Here is a 23,851-nt window from a genome sequence, read left to right on the forward strand (position 1 = left end):
CTTGCTCCCGGAGTGCTCCGGCCGAGGTTCCGGAGCACGCTCCGGCAGCTATTTACACTGGATCCGGTGTAAATAGCTGCCGGATCATAATTACAGTAAACTAGTAAATACAGTAAAGGAAAAACTTGAGACTGAAAGGTTTTAACAGTCATCCAAATGACGGAACGTAAACATTGCTACAGTAACATACCAGCTACTGTTGTTGACATTAGCTAGTGCTAACAGCTAGCTGCTAGTGCACTGCTACAACACAGACCCTAATAATACAGTTCTTGGTCATTGCCTGGTAACAGCAAATTTATAACGGGCCATGTCTCAACAGACTAAGAAGTTATTTCAATGACATTTAATAACATTTTGTTTATCCTGAGGACCGAAAGTAAATGAAAATGTGAACAAACCTTAGCTGTAATAAGATGGCGACCACCGGCTCCAGGGACGACCCACTGATGTAGGCATGTTACCCAGCCTGGCACAAAATATTTGTAGGCATCCAAACTCTTATACGCTTTCAGATCAATACCTGTGTATGGCGATGGGTTTTTAACGACATAGGTATACAGATCATGTGGGCCGAAGTCAGGTAAAGACGAGGGCTTCGTGTACTTCCGTACGTCAGTGAACAATCCTGGTGGAAGCAGGTAAACGTCGTTCTCTAAGCCTGCTAACCTCAATTTTTGCAAATACCTCTCCCTCTGCTCGCCCTGTAAATGCCCTACGTCGCTGGATAGTGAAGGTGTTTTCTGCATCTCGCTCCTTTTTCTTTTATGTTTTTCGTTTGTCGCCTTCCTCGCGTTCAAACTGATTCGAGCCGTGACGTCCAAAATGGCAGCCTCACATGACTTGGTCACGTGGGTGAAAAACCTCAATAAGCTGATATCCTCATAGCAGGAGTAGCCAATCAGAGCGTGCCATTGCTCATACCCAGTGAATGTGGATAGAATAATAGGTGATACAGGTTAAACCATGTGGTTATGACATTTCTTAGGCGTTCTATACAATAATAAAAGTACCTGCGAGTCCAAGTCTTCTCCTTTCATACACAAATTTGCATCAATGACATTGAGTCCCACCAACAGTCCCGCAATTACTGCTCCCTCTTCCTCCATCATCAGAGCATTGGGCTCGTAGAACTCACTAAAGGAGGGGGGAGGAGAGTTTAGAAGCAGAGTGACATGAAACTTGTCTTGTCCCATGTAAACTTGCACGTCAGAGCCCACCTTAAAAGATCCTTTCTGTTAATGATGGTCTTCATGTAGTCTGAGAGCTTCTTCTGCATGAGGGCCAGTCTCAGCCATGCTCTGCCTCTTCCCAAAGGAGTTCTAAAAGAAGAAACCAAATCCAAACACCAGTCCTGGGAATTATGAGAGAAAACATGTTTATAGATATAAAAATGAAGACCTGGCTTACTTTAGTCCAGGAAGATCTTTGACACTAGCTGTGATTTCACCAGCTTCTGGAGTCAATTTCTCCACCAGTTCCAGAGGACCCCAAAACGACTTGTTCTGGCCGAGGAACGTCTTCTTGCCTTGAACATGTAAAAAGAGCACCATATAAGGACAATGGACAGAAAAATAGCTGAAATGATTTGTGCTCCAAATTACGCGGCATACTTTTGAGTCCGTGTTTCAGACAGTGCTCCATCACAACGAAGAACTGCTGCAGCGGGGCGTAGTCAGAGTCCAGCGTGCGGCCCAGGTTGAGAGCAGACTCGATCAGACCCTTGATGCTCAGCTTGGCCATGTTCATCAGGTTAAGCCTCTCGATGGCGATGGGGTCTTTGGGATCTGAGGGCACATGAAACACCACATGGCGCATTATAAAGCACTACTGTTTTGAAAATGGTTTGAAGAAAAGCTCACAGTAGAACGATTTGGATCAGTCCCTTAATCTGCACACTATAAAAATGGCACAAACAAAGCCTAACAATGTAGTGCATCTCATCCCCCATTCTCAGTTCTATTCACTAGCCATCTTACGGTAGTTCTTAGACTGCAACTTGCATAATAAGTATGAAAACTGCAACGTGTAACGCGTTGTAATCAGAAGGGAACCGTCAAGGCCTTCTAGGTCTTCAAGGCCTTCTAGGTCTTCAGAGAAGGCCCCAAACATAGCATTTCAAATGTTATATTTCATTCTTTAACTGCTTTCATAATTTCATTATAATTATTCTCTTCTAATTTGGCCTCATTTTCTATCAAATTTGCTTCAGAAATGAAAGGGTTGCTGTCTGAAAAACAAAACGTGTGTTATCCAATGAGATTTTTTGTTTGTCTCTAGGCTGAAAAGTGTGTTTAGAGCTGGCTCACTCATTGGTTAGGACTTCATTGCTAGGATGGACAGAAGGCCATGGCAGTGTATGTTTTATGTAGAAAACGACAAATGAATTAATCTGATTTTGATTTATAGTGGGGAGGGACCAAAAATGTATCACCCTAGGCCTTTCTTGAAGGCCAACACTAACTTAACCACGAGTCCGCGCAACAGTCAAGTCACCTTCCAGCCGGTGTAGTGTTCATCAGTAGTATTCACGAATGCTAATAAAGCCAGTGCTATCGAGAGCAAGCAGCACAGGCTAACGACCGAAAAACTAAGATTTCTGTCTCCAGACTCCTCTTCTACGCATGCTCACCACAGTATTTTTCACTCAGACTTAACCTCCTAAGGCCCAAGCTGTTTTTTTTACATGCATTTTTTATTTCTTTTTGCTATTTGGGCTTATTAGAACCTGATTAGAATAAAACACTAAGCAGCATCTTTTTAGAGAAAAAGTATGTCCACATATGTGGATTCTTGTTCCGAATTTCCATAAAGTGCTGTCCACGCATGTGACCGCTAAGCCCTAGGAGGTTAAGGATTCGCATTTACTTAGTTACTTTTAAAATCAACATCCCTTACAAAATCCTTTGCCCTGTTGCTTTATTGTTGTGTCTAGCTAAGTTTTGGCTGAGCTCAAGTCCCAGCTCTAATAGTAACGGTTGGCCACTGCTTGTAACGCACATTCAGGTGACCAGCTAAAAACACCCATGGGTGCAGATCCTGGGGGGGGGGGGGGGGGGGGGGGACACATGAAACCCCCCCCCCCCCCCATTTCTGAAAAACATGAGTTGTCCCCCCCAATAAAAATCCTCTAAATTATTCAAAATTGTACAAACAAATGTATTTTCAGACAAATGATTCCCTGTGCAGTACTTTTTGAATGATGTGGCGAGCCTCTACGAAGTTGTGATTTATGGTTGCATGGTAGAACAGGATAAAGCGGCTAGAGATAACGAGAACGAGACGAGACGAGGTATGAGTTGCATACGGGCGCGCAAAAAAAAAAAAAAAAAACCACTTGTGCCCCCCCCCCCCCCCCGACATTGGATCTGCACCCCTGGAAACACCCCCATTATGCTAGAAAGATGACATACATTAAAGCAATAAGAACAAATCAAGAAGCTCCAAATATTAGTTTCTTAACATGAAACCATTCCATCATCAAATCAAGTTCCTCGATTTGATCGCTACTCAAACGAAGTGTGGGTACTTTATGTTTCAAGTCTCATATAAAGGAGATCTCGGTTCTTCAAACGACGAACCCAATCTAAGGATGTCACTTCAGTGCTGGAATAAAGACCCGGATATCAATGTTTTGTTGAAACAAAAACGCAAATGACAAGATGAAAGCACAAAGTAAATTTAGATTTTTGTTTATGCATTGACCTTGACTAATAATAATAATAATAATAATAATAATAATAATATTTTAAAAAAAAATCAGGAAAGTTGGAATAGTATAAAAATGCAAATTAAAAAAAAAGTGATTTCTAACTTTTCAGCACAAGTAAACTGAAAGCTATTAGCAGTTATCGTTAACCTTGAGTCACATGTGCTCCCTGCCTCGTGTAACAGGAATACAGGTTGTTGTTTCTCTTTCATACTGAAAGCGTCAGTGAATTTGATCCCACAGAAGCCTTAAGGTCTGGTATCAGACAGAAGGTTTCAGTTCTCATTTATAGGAAAGTGATAAGATATGAAGAAGTGTGTGCGGGTCACACCAATATTGAAAAATCTATGCTATTCGGGAGGAGGGAAAAAAACCCCCACACTTACAACCTCCATCTTCAGCAGACAGGCAGCAAGTGTTGCAGTACTAAAAAAATCAGATAAGGTTACAGGATATTTTTCAGATGCAAAAAATAAGAAAAAAAAAAAAAAACAGATCTCAGGCCTGCGGGAACTAATTAGAGGTAGGTGCAGTGTCCTTGGAAACTGGGGGTGAGTGAAATGCTGACAGAACACCATGCAAGTGCCAGGAAGGAAAATAAATAAATCAAATCAGCCAGTGAGAACGGGTGTGGCAGACGGGGTGTAGCAGAATCTGAGAAACCAAAACAGAGAAAAACAGGCTCATCTAGACAGCTAACAGAAAACTATGACATTATGAGAGACAGGAAACAAACAAGCACGGCAGAGATGGCCGATGAGAACTCAGGCTTGACGGCAGCTGTGTGTTCGGTGAAAGATGTAGCTAATGACTAATGGCTACTTCACACAGCTGCTACGGCTTTCAAATGACGCCTGAGGAGGTGGGAGTGAAGGGAGGAAGTGATGCCGCGATACGCACCTTTGAACTCATCAAGCATTTGCATTTGTTCCACCAATTCTGTGAAATCTTCCCATGAGTCTTTGCAAAGGACAATGGAAAAGAGTAAAGAAACAAAAAAAAGAAATCGTTTGTTTTCTCATGCATTTCACCGGTGGAGACTAAATCAAATATTTTAACTACTTAAGCTGCATCACACAGGAGTGGCCCTGTTAAATGGAAGTATAATCATCCCGAGTGCTGTCGAATTATCACTTCTGATTGGTGTTAATTCATTTCCTGTTAAAACAGCTCTGACAGTAGTTCTAGCTGATCGGTTGTATTAATACGCTCCTTATTTATAAAGCAACAACATGCACAGACTCCAAACAAACTACACTTTTTAACGTTTATCACAAACATGGTGAGGCGATATTTGACATTTTTGGAAGGAGTCTCCAGTGTCAGCAGTCAGAGGTAAAACTGTTCCTTTAAGTTTATGTGCTTTGCTCCCCCCCCCCCCCCCCATCCCATCACATGACAAGCTAGTTTTTTCGTCTCATTAACTTCATGAAAGAGGAAAAAAAAAAAAAAAAGTCACTAACTGCTGCTGCTCCACATTATACATAACTAGAAATGGAGACAAAAAGCATGGCATGCCATTCTTTAATGAATAAAAATTGGTCGTGTTTGCAAATCGGTGTTGAAGAGAAAGACAGACAATGCTCTTATCGGGGGGTGGGGGGGTGGGGGGGGGGGGTGTCAACTTTGTGTTACTAACCACACCATTTTCTGACAATAGCAAGCCAGGTCATCTTTTATTCCTTAAATAAAATTTTGTACAAGATCATTCAAAATCTAATATTTACACTCCAGCACTAGCCTGGGCCCGCCCATCTTAAGTGTGACGCAACACGAGGGCCTGTTGCGAGCTTAGTCTGGCAAGGCAAGCTATCTCCAGCTCTTCCAAGCTCCTGAAAAATCGGGAGCCAATCAACTTTGAGCATCTCCAACGGCCCTGGGTAGAGGCGTGTTCAAGGCAGTGACGTAGTAGAACTGCGACCGGAAGCCATAGATAGTTTACAGAATCTATGCTGGAAGCGCTTCATTCACTAGAAACATTACGAACATGGAGCAAGTTCTCATTGAAAACGGAGCAAAGAGCAGCCCTGGAGGTATTTATTGAAAGGAAGGACGTTTTCGCCTTGCTCCCGACCGGCTTCGGTAAGAGTTTAATCTACCAGTTAGCCCCGTCGCGTTACATACGTCGGAGGAAAGAGTGAGGTGATTGGTTTAAGCTTCGTCACAGCCTTTTCTGGCTTCGACCAGTAGCAAACTGAGGCATTTCAGGGAGGCGGGTCAACCACGGGCTCTGGGAAACAGTTGGGCTTAATATCTTTGCCAGACCAAATGCTCGCAGAGCTTTGAAGTCGCGTTAGCCAGACTACTCCAGCACATCTTCTAAAAATCAGCCACAAATGAAAGCATTAAAAACATATATTGTTTAATGATGACACTCAACTAGTTGAGGCCGTTCACAGAGGTCTTAATGAAATGTCTGTGACATGTTTTGATCAAAATATGTATCACAAGGATAAAACACCACAGCTCCGTTCTCACCGTCCAAACATCCCTGTTCAAAACGGCCGATTTCAGCACTGTCGCTACATGCCCCTATACACAAGCCTCCTTAGCCTTCTTTTCCTACCAGTCATCTCATCTAATTATCTCTAGCCGCTTTATCCTGTTCTACAGGGTCGCAGGCAAGCTGGAGCCTATCCCAGCTGACTACGGGTGAAAGGCGGGGTACACCCTGGACAAGTCGCCAGGTCATCACAGGGTTGACACAGACAACCATTCACACTCACATTCACACCTACGGTCAATTTAGAGTCACCAGTTAGCCTAACCTGCATGTCTTTGGACTGTGGGGGAAACTGGAGCACCCGGAGGAAACCCACGCGGACACGGGGAGAACATGCAAACTCCACACAGAAAGGCCCTCGCCGGCCACGGGGCTCGAACCCAGAACCTTCTTGCTGTGAGACGACAGCGCTAACCACTACACCACCGTGCCGCCCTCCTACCAGTCATGACCCGGAAAAATCCCCAAAGCTGTGGGTTCCTGTGTTAGAAGTCATTTATTTCGTAGACTTCCAGCTCCACGGTCAGTCTACCAACCTTATTTTGATCACGAGCCACTCAAGATTACTCGGCCCAACAGGTTATTCGATTTAAGTCAATAATATTGATCTAAAATGTTTGATTTTTTTTTTTCCAACCAAGAAGAAAGCTTCCAGTCTACTCTACCAGTGCTGCCATTTTGGCTGCATTGCTGCGTGCTGATTAGTTGACAAGTGAGTGATGTTGAATTGTTTGCAAGAAACCATGCACCAAATGTGTAAACAAAAACGGGACTAAAGGCTCACAACACACCGTGTCATGCTCTGGAAATTAAACAAGTAGTACACAAAATCTAAATTTATGATACACAATGTGGCTTCAAATCATTATTCTCAAGTTTATTTGGGCGCCCTGATTGGGAGATACTGATGGGTAAAAACAGCACAGCGCATAAAGTTCACAAACACTGTTTGAGCTTTGGCCAATCAGCGCACAGGAATGCAATCACGTGATTTTCAATCATGGCGGCGCCAGCAGAGCAGATTAACTTTTCGACTCGATTCAGAAAAATCGGCAGCAGGGGACACTAATATTGACTTGAAGTTCCTGAAGAAGAAGAAACCTTTGTCACATGCACACTTCAAGCACAGTGAGATTCATCCTCTGCATTTAACCCATCTGAAGCAGTGAACACACACAGCAGCAGCAGGCAGCCATACTACAGCGCCCGGGGGAGCAGTCAGGGGTCAGGTACCTTGCTCAAGGGCACTTCAGCCCAAGGCCGCCCCATGTTAACCTGACTGCATGTCTTTGAACTGTGGGGGAAACCGGAGCACCCAGAGGAAACCCACACTGACAAGAACATGCAAACTCCACACAGAAAGGCCCTCGCCGGCAGCTGGGCTCGAACCCAGAACCTTCTTGCTGTGAGGCGACCGTGCTAACCACTACACCACGATTTGAAGTTCCTGAAATGTTGATTGGGGAAACCTCTCTTGTTTTGTGATCAAACGGAGATCAGACTATGTGAAGTGAACCGTTCATTAATTACAGCTTTGAGGATTTTTCCGTGGCATAACTTGTAGGAAAAGACGACAGAGGAGGATTGTGTATTGGGGCATGTCGCGACAGTGGATTTGAGTCCCTGTTCCTTTAAATGATAATGAGCTACTGCTCACTCCACCCCACTTTCTTCGACCAGCCAGTCACGTAGCACTTTCTTCATGAGTATTCATTCGCAAAGGCAGTTCTCAATCTGTGCTGCCCCTTTTCCACCAAAGCAGTTCCAGGGCTGGTTCGGGGCCAGTGCTTAGTTTGGAACCGGGTTTTCTGTTTCCACTGACAAAGAACTGGCTCTGGGGCCAGAAAAAATGGTTCCAGGCTAGCACCAACTCTCTGCTGGGCCAGAGGAAAGAACCGCTTATGTCGGGGGGGCGGAGTTGTTAAGACCACGAAAGATTGCCATTTTTAAGCAACGAGAAGCAGCAGCTGTACAAACGCGAAGTTGTCCATTATTAGTATTATTGTTGTTGTTGCTGCTGCTTCTTCCGTGTTGTTTTTGCTTCGATATTTGCGCCAAACGTAGCGACGTAACTGACGTATACAACGACGTAATGATGTGGCTTCCCTTAGCACCGGGAGCTATGGAAAAGCAAACTGGTTCTCAGCTGGCTCGCAAGTTGAACGAGTTGTGAGCCAGCACCAGCCCTGGAACTGATTTGGTGGAAAAGGGGTACGAGTGGAGATATTCGGATGAGAGGGCGGCATAATTCTACTGATCTCCCCTTGTGACACAGAAATCTGAACGCCTCGTTGAAGCACGTTTTCTAAACTAGGCAGCCTGAAAGAAACCAACTGGGTCATCTTATTTCAGAGTTGGTGGGTTGGGAATCACTCCAGACACACTAATGTATATGCACAAGCAGTGAGAAAGTGAGTTTCATATGGGGTGTTTCACGGTCAGGGTACACAAGTTTGCGTCAATATCAAAAAATAAAAAAATAATTTTGGCACAGTTTTGTGAACTAAATGAGGCCCTTGATGGAAATTTATTTTCTGCTGAATGCTGCTTGTGGCAAGAATTTGTAGCTAGAATACAAACAGCACTGTGTTGTTACCTGGCTAATAGTGCGAGCATAATTATTTTTCCAGAGAGGACAATTTTACAGACAAACATTTTTTTTTGTTGGTAACCACTGTACTATAGCTCATTAAAAGAAGCTAAGTGTATCATCTTATGTGCCAGTACTTATACGGACCAAGACTTTCAGAATCATGAGCTACTTGTCTAAGAACGGCTCTTGACAGACAAGTTACCTTATTAAAGGTAGACCGCCTCAGATCTTTTTCAAGTGTAGGTCATGAAAAGAATTTTCCACGACACCCAATTATTTTTGTTTAGTGGACCGAAAGCTACCAAATTCAAATGACAGACTTCCAATTTAGGTTTTTTTTTTTTAAAATAAAACAATTAATGAATTTAGGGCCCACACAGCCCTAAATTCTCCACTACTTTTTCCTGCTTCACCATGACTCAATTCAAGATACTACATCATGCATCACATGGTGGGCTTTCCCTGTTCGCGCAAGGCATTGTGGGATACAAATTTGAAACAGGAGAGAAAAATGAGCAGCACAAGTGTGCGAACGAAACGTGAAAGACAGACCGACTACAGTAACAAAGTGAAAAGACCATGTTGCAAAGGAAAGGAAATAGGACCAAACTAATAAATATTAGGGCTGTAACGATATGCGTATCGAAATCGAGATACGCAGAGCCACGATCCGTATCGCGATACAAGGCAGAATCGCGGTACACCCTTTCAAACTTCTCCTCAGCTCAAAAACAGAGGCGCTTCCAAACTTCAATTTATGAATACTTTACTTTTTATTTAAAATTACATTTTAAACTTACTTAAATTACTTTTATTTTATATCTATTAGTAAGTCGTTTTTTCGCCGACCTGCGACAATCTTCTGCGAGTCACGCAACGTCCACACTCGCCACTGGCAGAGCATTCATTTCTTTTAAGCGGTCGCCATTCTGGTTGCGACGCGGGGAGCGAATCTGTAAACAAGCAGCTCATTGGCTGGCTAGGTGTGCCACAAGCCAATCACAATCACTTGACCGGAAAGGCATGCAGTGTTGCCAGATTGGGCAGGCTTAGGTGCTTTTTGGCTGGTTTTGAACATATTTTGGGGTGGAAAACGGTAGCAATATCTGGCAACACTGAAGGCATGTCTGCTTGGGCGGAAGCCTTCTGCGGCAGTTACATTTTGACACGCGAGCAATGTTTCACCATAAAAATTCCGTAATTTCCATCTGTTTTCCGCGGTCACAGAAAATCATTGGCCCTATGAGAGTGAGACAGTGAGAGAGCCACCCCCCCAAAAAAAAAATCTTAACGGATTTACACGATTTGGAAAAATAACTTTTTCAGAACCGAAAAAAACAGAGCTTCCGGCTCAACAGTATTATTTTGAGAAATAAAACAATCTTTGGATATACATTTGTTCATTTTTGCATACATATTACTCATTCTCTGCAGTGGTCTGAATTATTTGTTATTAAATAGTTAATGTAAGTAAGTAAATGTTAAGTCAAATTTACTACTTTAAAAAAACATTAAAAAAAAAAAAAATCGTGGGCGTATCGAATCGTGGGTCAAAAATCGCGATACGAATCGAATCGTGAGTTGGGTGTATCGTTACAGCCCTAATAAATATCGGTGGTCAGCGAGCACCTTGGTATGATCAGCTGTTCGTTTAGCGACAGACTGATGTACCAGTCAGTGCACGGTCAAGGTAAACCTGTAGATGGCAGTAATGCGACACTGTGGATGCCAGCTGCCGTAAAAGGTGGTAAACCTGCGCATGCGCACACGGACTTCCTCTATCTGCACAAAGTGAGCAATTTCATGCACATTTGCTCGATAATCCCCTCAAATTAAATAACTTCCCAGCCACAAAACACTTCCTGTTTTGTTTTTTATTATGAGGTATTGCAGAAATAAACATATCACAATGACCAAACTTCAGATGGAACTAAATTTCACCGATTTTATGAAATCGAAAGGCCGTCTGGCTTTAACTATACCCTTGTTACCTGATCATTCCCCATTTGTGGTCAACTTTGTTAGCAATAATTCTTCAAGTATGAAATGAGGCTCCATCTAAACTATTCAGGGGCTGTAAGGTAGCTTATTATTAGGATTGGCAACCTCTTCAAACTAGACCAAATAAGGTTGAAACATAAAAAAAGGGTAAAAAAAAAAAAATGGGGTTACTTAATAGTACGTCAGGCTGGCATGTGCATGTATTCATTCAAACAAGTGGCTAATTTGGAGGTGGGATGGTATTAGTTCATGCAGAGCTAATCCTCACTTCACAAGTACTTATTGTACTTCAGTAATACTTGATCCATTCCATATAATTCACCTTGGTTCCCTGACTGTGAAGCAGCCCATATGCCCCCTTTAAATGCTTTCTGCATTTACTCAACTGCTGAAGCCACAGAAAGTAAATGTATTGGCCTGCCATAAAACACACACACACACCTTGTAAACCCTCTCTCTTCATGGCAGGTTTATGAGCTTTATAGCAAGAAGAGAGCCGTAAAAAATGCCTCGAACTGACGGAGCCTCAAAGACAGCACAAGGACTTGTGTATAGAAAGAGGCTTTTCCTGATGAGGTTGTCGAATAAATTGTTCTCTGATTAAACACTGATTGTGCACACTCAAAAACAATATTACAACTTCGCAAATCTAAGCACTGAACAGTACTATAGACAGAGAAATACGTTTCATCATTTAATGTTAATTAGATTAACATAATTGAAGGATATTCTCGCCATCTTTTTTTCAAAATATTTCATGTGCTTTGTATTGGAAAGGTTTCCAATATGCAATTTGTTTTGATGTTAATTAAATCTCTTCCTACTTTCAGAGATCAGCAGGTCTTAAAAAAAAAAAAAGCGAACCACAACAGAATCAAATGCATCATGTTATTGCAAAACTTCACACTGACTCCTAGTGTTAATTCAGTGAAAATCAAAATGCCTGAAAGGGCATATTCTGGACCAATTTCGTTTTTTTGTTTTTAATAAAAAAAAAAAAAAAAAAAAGTATCTCCCTTTACACACTCATCCAGAAGGGTAATTTTGCACAAGGCCATCTGTCTACAGCAGAAAAAAAAAAAAAATTACGCGTCTGGAAAAATCCCAAGGGAGTCTGGAGCCAGATTCATGACGTTATCTGCGGAAGCGCCAGCAGGCTGTGAGAGCTTTGCACGGTTTCAGTGCACAGCCTGTGTAGACCAAGCGCTTCCATTTCTCCCTCACTGTCCGGTCTTTTGGGAAACGATGAGTACTAATCCCATCAAGATTGGTGTTGCTACACCCTCCGACGATACATCTGTTAACCATTTTAATAATTACGCGATAACGCTGAAGAAATTTGCAGAAAACCACCAGGTCGTTTTCTCAAACAAACCAGCGCTGACGTAGGATTCAGACGGAGGCGTCCCACACGCGACGTTACGAAAATCAATGTTTCCTGGGAAATCCAAATGCCAAGTTTTTTCAGAGGCGGACCAATTCACCTTCAATGGCTTGATTTCAACTGAATTTTTCCTGATATTGCACAAGGTAAAACAAATTGCACAAAATGCAAAAGTGACATTTGACCAAAGTTTAATATAAAATAGGAGAATTCCATTGATCTTGCTCCTGAATTTACCCGTGATATGCACTTTAAAATGCCACCATCACAGTAAAACTCAAGTTTCTTCACAGTACAAAGAACATTCATCTTGCTTAAAAAGAATCCGATCCAGACCAAAACAAGTAACTCTGGGAAGATTTTGATATCCATAAACAAGTGAGAAATTGCACTTTTAAAAGAGCAGTTCTCTTAGTGCAGAATCTCTGCGGATTACATGCAACGTTGAAAAATAAAAGGCTCTCGCTGAGTCGAGTGCAGTAAAATGGGAGCTACGCATAGTGGCAAATGCTGTCCATACATATAAAAAACATTGCTATGCAGTCTTAATGCGCGAGACGCAGCACAGATGCAAGCCGACTCCTGTCATGGCATTGCACGTCCCTGCGGAGAACAGTGAAAGGAAGATTAATTGGTGACGCTGGGGGGGGGGGGGGGGGGACTTGAAGCACATTGGTTGAAATCAATACTTGCCAAACTGTGCTACCTTGGTGCCGTGTCTGGCTCAAAGGTGATTCCTTTAAAACAGTCTCTGATTTGTATTTTAGCTAAACACATTATTTAAAAAAAAAAACCCGCTCTTAAACCCTGGGTATGGCACTAACTAGAACGACAGATGCTGTAACTTAGCCCTGAGCTACCGAGAGCATCTCCGCCCTTTAATCACGGCTCCGCACACAAACACGCTGAACGTGTTTATAATCACACCAATTATACGAGCTTTATCTGATCCCAGCAGACCACGAAAACTGGCACACAGGAAACATACGCCATCTTATACTGGACTGGAATTGGGTTATTCAGCACATGGACACTTAACATGATATTGTTTGCTTTTCCAACCTGATAGACCTGCTCCAAAAGCAAGAATGAGGACAGTTTAACAGCATGACACAATATTGTTCAGTTAAGCGTTTAAAGGCAGGTCGTAATGCAGCTGTAAGAGGTCGCGTCACAAATTTGGAAACAAAATCTAATTATTGATGCATGTAGACCCTCAGCGTTAAGATCAGGTTACGCAACAGTATGCGCATAAATTAAGCTGTGTTTTTGCAGAATCTTAGTGTTTTGCGTAATAAGACACACTCCGGAGGGTCCATGCTTTGGACATGGACAACAGTGTTCGGCAGAAGCCCGTCAGTTTGGCTAATCCCACAATTCTGGTCAGGATTACAACGTGCCAGAAGTTATTATAAACCAACATCCCTAAATCCAGTTTACAAGTGAGAAGAAACCTCAAACAAGCTTATCTGTTAACCTGAAATGCATTTTGTAACCCTGTAGGCTTTCCTGGAAAGAGGAAATAATCCTGCATAGAATTCAATAATGATTATCGGACACATTAGCAAGACAAAAGCCAACATGGCAGAGCCCCAGGGCCTCCCCTTCAATGCTTACACTCGTGTGTCTAGGCTTAATTTTTGCAACATGACCACAATTTCCTCAGGATTGCATTTTAGCCAGGAAGACAGTGAACGGTTTGTTGAAGAGAAATCAAGAAAAAAAGTGCCTAATAAAACTACATTTCCCAGCAAGCTCCGTGAGCAGCATGGTGGCCCGAGCGCCTACCTTCATGTGCTGGCTCAGGCTCGGGAGTGAGCGAGATGTCATTGAGCTCACGCAGACACAGCCACTCGCCGTCCACAGACACGCGGAAGTTGCACAGGTAGATGGTCTCGCGTGCAGCCTGCGTGATCTTGTCTGTGGTGGGGGTGGGCGCCTCGCTCTGCGGCGTCAGATCCGACATCGTGACTCAGCTGTGAGGCCCAGTGACGACAACAACAACAATGATGGCCTCCCTCGCCCAAGGACCCAAATACACAGCAGAATACAGATTAAACAGGAATTAAAACAACCTCCTACCAACAGTCCTTGACGGCTTGGAGGAAGACGAAACAAACAATGGGATAAGACCGATGAAAAGAAACTAGCAGCCACTGCAGTACTAAACAAGATGCTTTTCTTCTTGTGTGGCAGCTTCTTTTAAAAAAATAAAAAGGAAAGAAAAAAAAAAAAAAACCCAGAGTCCTCTCGTCTCCCTGAGTGAATCAGGAGAAAATCCGTTGCATAGAGTAGGAGCTGCTTTCTGGTCTCGCTCAGCAGGACAAGAGGATTGAGATGCTGAAAACAGCTCAGTAGTGGAACCACAATCACAACTCACTCTCTCTCTCTCTCTCCCCCACTCAAGCTAACTGGATTGGTTTTGTGCGCTGCAACTGAGTGGGTGTTGACCAAGATGGCTGCTGTGATGCTGAGCAGCGTTGTGGGAGTCACGTGAGCAGATGGTGCAAGCGGAGAGACATGAATTCCCGGGGGATGGGGATGATGCAGGAGTGCGCTGATCCATTTCTCTTGGCTCAGTGAGGATGCCTCCGAGAAGGGCACAGGCTTTACTAATCGAGCCGCAACAGAATGCATTTACTGCTTAGCGACCAATATCTCACACTGCTAACAGTGATTCCATTCAAGCCTGACTCGTTGCTCATGGAGAAAGGCACAAGACTAGATTAAAAAAAAAACAAACCGATTTACAATGCAACTCAGCCTTACTCAAACAGGAGCCGGGAAATGACACCAGATGTTAAACAATCAATAAAAGGTGACGAGTTGGTGCCTCCCAAGGACAAAGCTAGCATGTTAAGCCATACGTGGGGAAAGAAAACTGAACAGGCCTTCAATAATAAATGTAAAAATATACTATATACAGTTAAAGTATTTTGGTGCTGGAGTAAGAAGCATCAGCAATAAATTCTATATGATAATCTGATTATTCAGAACATGCTTACTTTTGTATACAGAGAACTTAACTGTAATTTATTTATTTATTTATTTTTTAAATCAATCATGTACAATAAGGGATCAGAGACAAATCCTGGGTTCCTTCCCGTCCCATTTACAAGCATCAAATATTCATGACGATTGCTTTCAGAACGAGTATTTCACTGCTGGCAAACAAAGCTGTGTGTGTGTTACAGGGGAAAGTGTGGACTAGCCAGCATTACCACCGTAACTGCTAGGGGTGGGCAAAAATATCGATACGGCGATATATTGCGATACTTTGTCTTCCGATTTAATATCGATATTTTTTTCAAATAATAAATCATGTTTCAGACGGGTTGTAAATCCAGTATGACTTCTGCACCTCCGCTCCGTGAGGTGTCGCTGTGCCGCTACCTCACTGTAAGGCACTCTTCGTCTTCCCTTTTTTCCCCCTGGCGGTTGCAGGGAGAAAAAAAAAAAAAAACAAGCAAGCATGGCTGTTAACGTAAACCTAGAGACGCCGCCGAACTTTAAGGCAGATGTTTAGAGGTACTTTGGATTCCAAAAGAAAGGAGAAAAAAAAAAAAAAAAAGTGAGCTGGACAAAGAGTACTCACTTTGCAAAACCTGTTGTTTCGCTCCAATTAGATATTCAGGTAACACAACAAACTTGCGAACTTACTTAGCACGACACCACCCCCGACATATTAGCTCAGCCGGAGCCACCGAAACCCGACCCGGAGCAAACTACACTGGACAGCGCCAAAGTCCTCCCATCTACTTCAGTGATGTGTGACTTACTGTAACTGTGAACTTAATTTTGTAATTTAAGGCCAAAGGCAAGAAGCTGCACTTTATTTTGCATTTTCAATTTTAGTGTGTGAGACACTGCATTTTATTTTGAGTATTTACTCAAAGTTCAGAAGAAACGTGATTCACTGAGGTTTCAATTCAGTTTCAGTGTGTGGACACTGACCCACACTGCACTTTGTTTCATAATTGTGCTCAGGGAGACTTGGGCCCAATCCCAATTCTAATTTCTACCCCTCCCCCTTCCCCTACCCCTCCCCCTTCCCCTTGGCCCTTCCCCTTGAAACTGAGCTACAAGGGATAGGGCTTGAAATTCAACCCCTACGTATTGGGATAGCCCTTCAATGATCGCATACGTCATCGCGTACCTCCGTCAGCGTTTACGTTAGCAAAACGCGACCAAATGCGTCATTGGCTGCGACCAGCCGCTACAGTCAGAGCCAGAAATCTCTGCTGGCAGGGTGTGATTTGTTAACTAACACCACTGAATGGGATATCTTTGGCGCTTCGTGCACCACAGAATGAGGTGTCAGAACACTCATGTAAACAATAAAAGCGAGAATAACAGAACAAAACGTACGCAGTCAAGCAACCGAAAACAATACTCACTCCCAAAGCTTTTTAGCAGCAGCTTGGATTTCAGAAATCGCTGCTCATTCTCAGCTCGAAAGCGAATCAAGCGGCGTGTTTCCTCTGGATAACAACTTAAAACACGTAAATAATGGAGAAAATACATTTATGACAATCTTTCGCCGCGGGAACCGCCATCTTTCTGAAATCCGCATGAAATCTCGCTGAAATCCGCATGGCATTGTGGGAAATCACTCAAACCCCTTCGTTCGGAGTCAGCTCCAGGAAAATCTTCGTTTGGAGGGGTACAGAAGCCCTTCCCCTACCCCTCCGCGTTAACTGGGATTGGGATACCCCTACCCCTTCACGTGAACGCGCAAAATGGAGGGGAAGGGCCAAGGGGTTGGTCCAAGGGGTGAAATGGGATTCGGCCTAAGATGCCCACTGCACTTTTCAATGTGTTCCAGACAGACAGTGTGTTGTTCCTGCAAATATGTTGTAACTTGCGCTTGTATAGTTACAATAAAATGGCATGGATAATTTAAATTACATTGTTTTGACTCAGTTTGTCCCATGAATTATCACTATCATCTGATGTACATACAACTTGGATTTTAAGATGCATAATGCATTTACATTTTTCAGTGAACCATGTAGAATATCGCAAAATTTTGATATCGCAATATTGTATCGTGAGGTCCTTGGCAATACCCACCCCTAGTAACTGCAGCAATTTGTTAATAATTAAAAGCAAAACCTGCTTTTAAGTAATTGTAAGCTCTAACATGAGCACCTGTCATAGTTCATAATCTGAAAGTCAACGGTTTCAAATGATCAATAAAAGACTGCGGCTTGTGTCCCCTTCAGTGCTTTTCGTCTAGTTAAAAAGAAAATCTGGGAGATACAGCTCAGCACACATTGCAACTGGCTTTATTCATAATTAATACACCAAAATAAGATTTACTGGCCTCTCATTTAACTGCCACTATCCTACAAGAACGAGCATCTTATTAACCGTTTAAGTTCAGATTACCTTTGTCGTATTTGTCTGTTTACAAGATGCAAATTTTATTCCCTCCCACCAAAAAAAAAAAAAAAAAAAAAAAAAAAAAAAAACCTATCCTGGTTTTTCAATGTGCCCATATATAATTTTTTTTAAATGAAAAAAAAAAAAAAAAAAGATTTACCGTATAACTTGTACTGTAACCTCAATTGTATTGCAGACATGGCAATTCTCATTTCTTTCACCATTAACAAGAGTGCTTGGAGAGCACAATATCCCCCGCTGGCAACTATGCCATAACTGTGGTAAAATCGTGACTGAATTGAACGAAATTGCAATACGTGTATTACTGACATGTAACAAAGTATCCTGTCAAGTTTTGTGAAATTCCTCCAAAAATTGTGAGCGGACTTGATTTCAGAAGGTGAGCACCTTTCCCAGGACGGACAGACATCGCCACGACATAATCCCGCTTCGGGCCTTTCGGCCAGCGGGGGATAATAAAAATTGTGAGGGAAGTTGATTTCAGAAAGCAAGCACACCTTGATGAAATTGCCAAAGTACAAGTTTGTTAATAATCAAGGGCATAACTCTGGTAAAGTTTGCCCAAATTAAACGAAAATTTCAATGCATATAACTGTCATATAACAAAGCCTTTTGCCAGGTTCGGTGAAATTCCTCCACAAATTGTGAGAGGAGTTGATTTCAGAAAAAACTGTACACCCTCATGAAATTGTCAAAGTTATTTAAGCAAGAATCAAAACTCTGGTAAAATTTTCACAAACAAAATTTAAAAATCACAATATGCGTATTACCGTCATATAACAAGGCCTTTTACCAAGCTTCGAGAAATTCGTCCAAAAATTGAGAGGGAAGTTGATGTCAGAAGGCAAGCACACCTTCATGAAATTGTGAAAGTACAACGTTGTTAATCAAGGGCCACAACTTCGGTAAAATACGACCCAATTTAACGAAATTACAATATACGTACTATCGATGTACAACAATGCCTTTTCCCAAGTTTGGTGAAATTCCTCCACAAATTGTGAGGAGCTGATGTCAGAAGGGGAGAGAAAAAAACAAACAAAAACAAAACAAACAAAAAAAAAAAAAAAAAAAAAAACACATGCACTCAAAATTGTCAAAGTATAATTTTGTTAATCAAGGGCTGTAACTCTGGTAAAATGTGACCAAATTTAACGAAATTACAATATGCATATTGCTGACATGTAACACAGAATCCTGCCAAGTTCCATGAAATTCCTCCAAAAATTGTGAGAAGAGTTGATTTCAGAACGTGAGCACCCTTCCCAGGACAGACAGACGGACATAATTCCCCTTCGGGCCCTTCAACCAGCGGGGGATAAAAAGTGATGTAGAACCCCGCTCCATTATCATACGCCTTTACCAAATATCATCCCACACAACTCCTAATTGCTAAATCAGACTGAGCAAGGCTGATCAGGAATTAAGTAATAACGCCGACCATAATTTCCAAATGATAAGGATTTTTTTTTGTGTTGCTGTAATGTGAAGCAACATTGAAATTACACTATAATATTAGTGTAGTTGTAATTCAGTCTCTCTCGCAGTAAGTCGAGTATAGTAGTACTCTGTAGAGGCACCCTAACAAAATGCTAGCTTCAAGTTAACAAAGAAATCCTTAAGATTGATCGGGGGGGGGGGGGCTATAATAGAAATGTTTGATACGAGAGTTTCAGGAATGTACAAATGAATGTAGGACGTTTAAACAAGTGCCAGTATGTGATGCATGAATACACACTTGGAGCGATTCGTAACTGAGGTGGATGAATTATAAATCCGTAGCTAGCCTAGACGGAGAGGGCAAACTTCAGTGTGCTGCCCCTTACCACGTGCCTGGAAACTGACTAGTAATGCAATAACTCACTGACTAGCTCGCTGTATGTTAACTGCCTTAAGTAACAAACAAGTATAGGATTTATTTTTCTCTTATAAAATTTCTAACGCATGCTTGTGTCCTTGACAAAAAGTCAATGTTGTAGATAAGAGGTTGGCGTTCTACATACAAAAGTCAATATGAAGGTTTCCACCCCCTGCCGTTTTGTGGTTGTTAAATAAATAGGTCGGACAGGAAATCTGCTCGTCTCATGCAGCCTGTAAAGGATTCAGTTCTGCAGGGATGGATGACCAGTAGGTCATCCATCCCTGCAGAACTGAATCCTTTACACATTTAAGCTACAAACAAACACACAAACACACACACACACAGGGTAGAATGTTAATGTAAAACATCCTTAACCCCTTGGCTGCCACCCATAATTAATTGTAATATCCCAGGCATATAGGACAAAAAATAGGATCTTTTGATAATCGTTCTCTAACCTGTTCAGAACTTTATATTAATATTTGTATAGAGAAAAAAAAAAAAAAAACACAAAAAAACTGTTGTAAAGTAAAAATAACTTTAGTAAATCAAAAACAACTTCAAAAACATCCAAAAAAAATAACGTGTCGTCAATGAGAACCTGTCCACAAATATGAATTACTAGTACACCAAGTAACTGGGAACCATTTTTATGATGGTCTTTGGTATGACCCAACCGTGAATAGACCTCGCGATCTCCTGATCAAGAGGCGGACACGCTAAACACTAGGCCAACTCACAGTAATGTGCCATGTAAGGTACATAAAAAAAGGAGGCGTTTATGACGAGTAGCATACGTCATAAGGCACAGTGGTAAAAGATTCCATGACATACGTGACTCGTCCAAGGGCATTGAATGGGTTCGTGCCCCAATGTTGACACCTGACTGAAAATGAGTAATCAAAACGCAGACCCGTTACGTCATAACTCGGTAGATAAATCAACAACCTGACTAGTGGGTTGTAAGGAGTACTTGTGTACCTTTCCCTCTTACAAATCCAGCTCACGTACAACACCACCACTTCCTCCTCCTCCCTTTTGGGGGTCAGAAAGAAAACAGAGGAGGGGAAAAAAAAAAAAGGAAATGAATTTGAAAAGCAAAACTGTGCATGGATGTGACCCATGATGTTGAATATTGCAAGAGTGTTGATTACTTTGGTTTAATGACCAGAGTTTCATCACATTAGCTGCATTTGTCAACACACCGCTGGCTGCCAATAGAAATTCCACAGCGACTGCAAAAATGCTCGACTAACAGTGACCTAAATTCCTGAAATGGCCTTGCTCCAGCATAACAGGATTCAGCACACATACTTCACAAGATCAGGGCTGCTAATCAGTATAGATACGCTTTAGTAAGAGACAGGCTTGAGTTCAGATTTTACTCGGGCATCTGATAATTAGGCCTTTTTTTTTTAAAAAAAAGGTGTAGATCTGAGCGTTCACTGATACAGAATTAAGGTTAAAAGTTTTGTCGTCTTCGCTCAGGTTTGGTGACTGCGTATGCTCCTTCCTGCAGCGTTGGAGTCTCAGCTTGTACTATAATTATCATAAACACCACGTCAAATAGGCTACTGTGTGCTCCAAACAGATTTAATGACCCATTGCGTGTTTTGTTATGCAGTATTTCCGCTCTTGTTGAATCCTGCCTGCCCGCTGGAAGTTTGAGTCAACTATTCAACCTTCTAATGCTGCCTGGAAACAACCCAGAATCACCACTTCCTTTTTCAAACTCAAACTACGTTATGATTTATAATTAGATACACATCAGCTTGACTGCGTGAATCTTTGCACACGACCCTTTTCCTGGGCATTTATTTGGTACTGCGATATGCACCGGCTACAGAAACATCTGTAACCCCGCCTGTTTATGCAATTATTTGACCAACCGATCATGCACAATGCATAAAGTCATGCAGATTAGAGGTCAAAATCCTGGGACTATCACGCACAACAGTCAATAAAGTTTACAGAGTGGAAAAAATAAACATCCTGTGAGAAGCAGTTCTGTAGGTAGAAACACCTTGTTGACGAGAAATGTCAGAGGCAAATTCTCAGACTTGCCTCCGATACAATGCCACTCTGCTGACAGTGGTGCCAGTGGGATTTAGTTCTTCCTTCATCTCTACCTACAGAGTGTGATGCAGCAGAGCTTTAGTCCTGCTGTCTCACCTCTTCATTCGGACAATCTGTTCAAATGTATCAGCTTATAAAGCTTCAACTTTCAACCTGTGCTCTTCTACCGCCGCCCCTTTGGGGGAAGCCGCCAGCCCTCTCGCTCCGCCCCTTTGGGGGAAGCCGCCAGCCCTCTCGCTCCGCCCCTTTGGGGGAAGCCGCCAGCCCTCTCGCTCCGCCCCTTTGGGGGAAGCCGCCAGCCCTCTCGCTCCGCCCCTTTGGGGGAAGCCGCCAGCCCTCTCGCTCCGCCCCTTTGGGGGAAGCCGCCAGCCCTCTCGCTCCGCCCCTTTGGGGGAAGCCGCCAGCCCTCTCGCTCCGCCCCTTTGGGGGAAGCCGCCAGCCCTCTCGCTCCGCCCCTTTGGGGGAAGCCGCCAGCCCTCTCGCTCCGCCCCTTTGGGGGAAGCCGCCAGCCCTCTCGCTCCGCCCCTTTGGGGGAAGCCGCCAGCCCTCTCGCTCCGCCCCTTTGGGGGAAGCCGCCAGCCCTCTCGCTCCGCCTCTTCTCCCCTTTGGGAAACCGCCAACCCTCTCGCTCTACCTCTTCTCCTCTTTGGGAAAAAGCCAACCCTCTCGCTCCGCCTCTTCTCGCCTTTGGGAAAAAGCCAACCCTCTCGCTCCGCCCCTTCTCCCCTTTGGGAAAGCCGCCAACCCTCTCGCTCCGCCTCTTCTCCCCTTTGGGAAACCGCCAACCCTCTCGCTCCGCCTCTTCTCCCCTTTCGGAAAAAGCCAACCCTCTCACTCTGCCTCTTTTCTTCTGGAAAAAGTCAATCCACTCTCTCCGCCTCTTCTCCTCTCTTGGAAAAAGGTAAAAACTTCTTCCTGAACCGGTCCCGTTGTTACAGTTCACTGCACAACAATAAGGCATGTTTTTTCTTTGGAAATTACCAAACGCACGTCTGCACTCAAGCCGAACGGCAATGCAAGTAAACGGAAGTGGACTCAACTCAAGTAGTTTGTCTCGAATGACATCATGCGCCGAGTGGTCACGAAACTCGCCGAACAGAAATTCGCCACAGTCCGCACTAACTTACTTTATTACTTATTAACAATACTTCTTGGGACCAGAAGAAAATTACAGAGGGTTTAACATATAAAGTTTCAAACGTGCATAAATTGAAAACCGTTGCCCATGATCTTTAAAACTAAAACCAAGGTAGAAAAACACTCCTCTTCAATTCCATGTCAAGAGAGATAATGAAACAGTTTAACACCAAGAGAGTTAATCTGTGCAGTTTTGTGAGGAAAGAAAGAGGGTCATTCCGTGCCAACTCACCTAAGGGTCCCCACATCACCGTCTCAGATTTTGCTCAAAAAATTATATAATCAAGAATCATATGTTTGTACCACACATGCAAAATATTAGCTCCCAATTCATTGTAGTTTTGGAACTACTGGCCTTTGAAATTTTGATGTCAAAATACCACATGACGAAATGGCTCTTTCCCCAACTTCAGAGACCCATAACTTTTTATTGCAGCTATCTAGACAGTTGTGTTTGCAGATTCTTACTGAATGATACCCACTCTTTTCAAATCTGTTGTCAGAAAGCCTCTGAAGGACATACGTTTTGCATAATGGGAAGCCAAAAATGACGTTTTGGCCAAAATCACATAAAATTCATTAAAACTCTAGGGGGCATAGTAGAAATATGAAGCTAGTTAGATTTTTTTCCTCACTACATAGTATTTGTAGGGTTGTTATCTGTTCACAGAAACATATTTTGCCATGAAATTTCAATTCCTGAATTTACAAAAAAAATTTTAACATCTTACGTCCTTTCCGAGGGGGCTAAAATAGGGCATTTTCGCCATCTTATTTGGTCATGTGGCTAGGGGTTTAGGATCTTCAAATTTTTTGTGAAGATGCTCTCATATAAGATGTAACTACTCCCTGATTTTTTTTTTAACAAACGCCCCTTGCTTCATATTTTAATAATTTTTTTTGTACATGGACAGTTTCATCATTTTTCACTTTTTTCCACATTCAGAACTCTGAAACTCTAAATTGGAAGATTCCTACTAGCAGCTATTTCAGATTTACATACACTGACACAAATTTTCATATTTTAGTAGTTGTATGCCCAAGAAATTCATATTTTTCTTTCTATTGGGACCTAAAAACAGCTATTTGGCCAAAAATGACAAAAACGCTGGGCAGCTTTTAATAAACAAGGGAATAATAAAGGGGTGTTTTGCACACAAATTAAGGCTTATAAGAACCTA

At 42.6% G+C, this 23,851-nt stretch overlaps 1 protein-coding gene across 5 annotated transcripts in view; it reads right to left on the reverse strand.

Moving 5' to 3' along the window:
- The window catches only part of rufy3 (RUN and FYVE domain containing 3), a 49,690-nt gene that overhangs the window by 18,116 nt on the left and 7,723 nt on the right, over nt 1-23,851 (reverse strand). For 4 of the 5 annotated variants that reach the window (XM_060907230.1, XM_060907229.1, XM_060907231.1 and 1 more), the window contains exons 2-5: nt 1,614-1,787; nt 1,411-1,528; nt 1,221-1,322; nt 1,014-1,137 (exon numbers count right to left, since the gene is read on the reverse strand). In XM_060907230.1, coding sequence (XP_060763213.1) covers nt 1,014-1,137; nt 1,221-1,322; nt 1,411-1,528; nt 1,614-1,787 — 518 coding nt within the window. Of the gene's footprint in view, nt 1-1,013; nt 1,138-1,220; nt 1,323-1,410; nt 1,529-1,613; nt 1,788-13,978; nt 14,172-23,851 lie in introns of those variants that run through there. The other variant, XM_060907233.1, reaches the window with a different exon arrangement.

This window comes from Neoarius graeffei, chromosome 24, assembly GCF_027579695.1.
Source record: "Neoarius graeffei isolate fNeoGra1 chromosome 24, fNeoGra1.pri, whole genome shotgun sequence".
Lineage (NCBI taxonomy): Eukaryota > Metazoa > Chordata > Actinopteri > Siluriformes > Ariidae > Neoarius > Neoarius graeffei.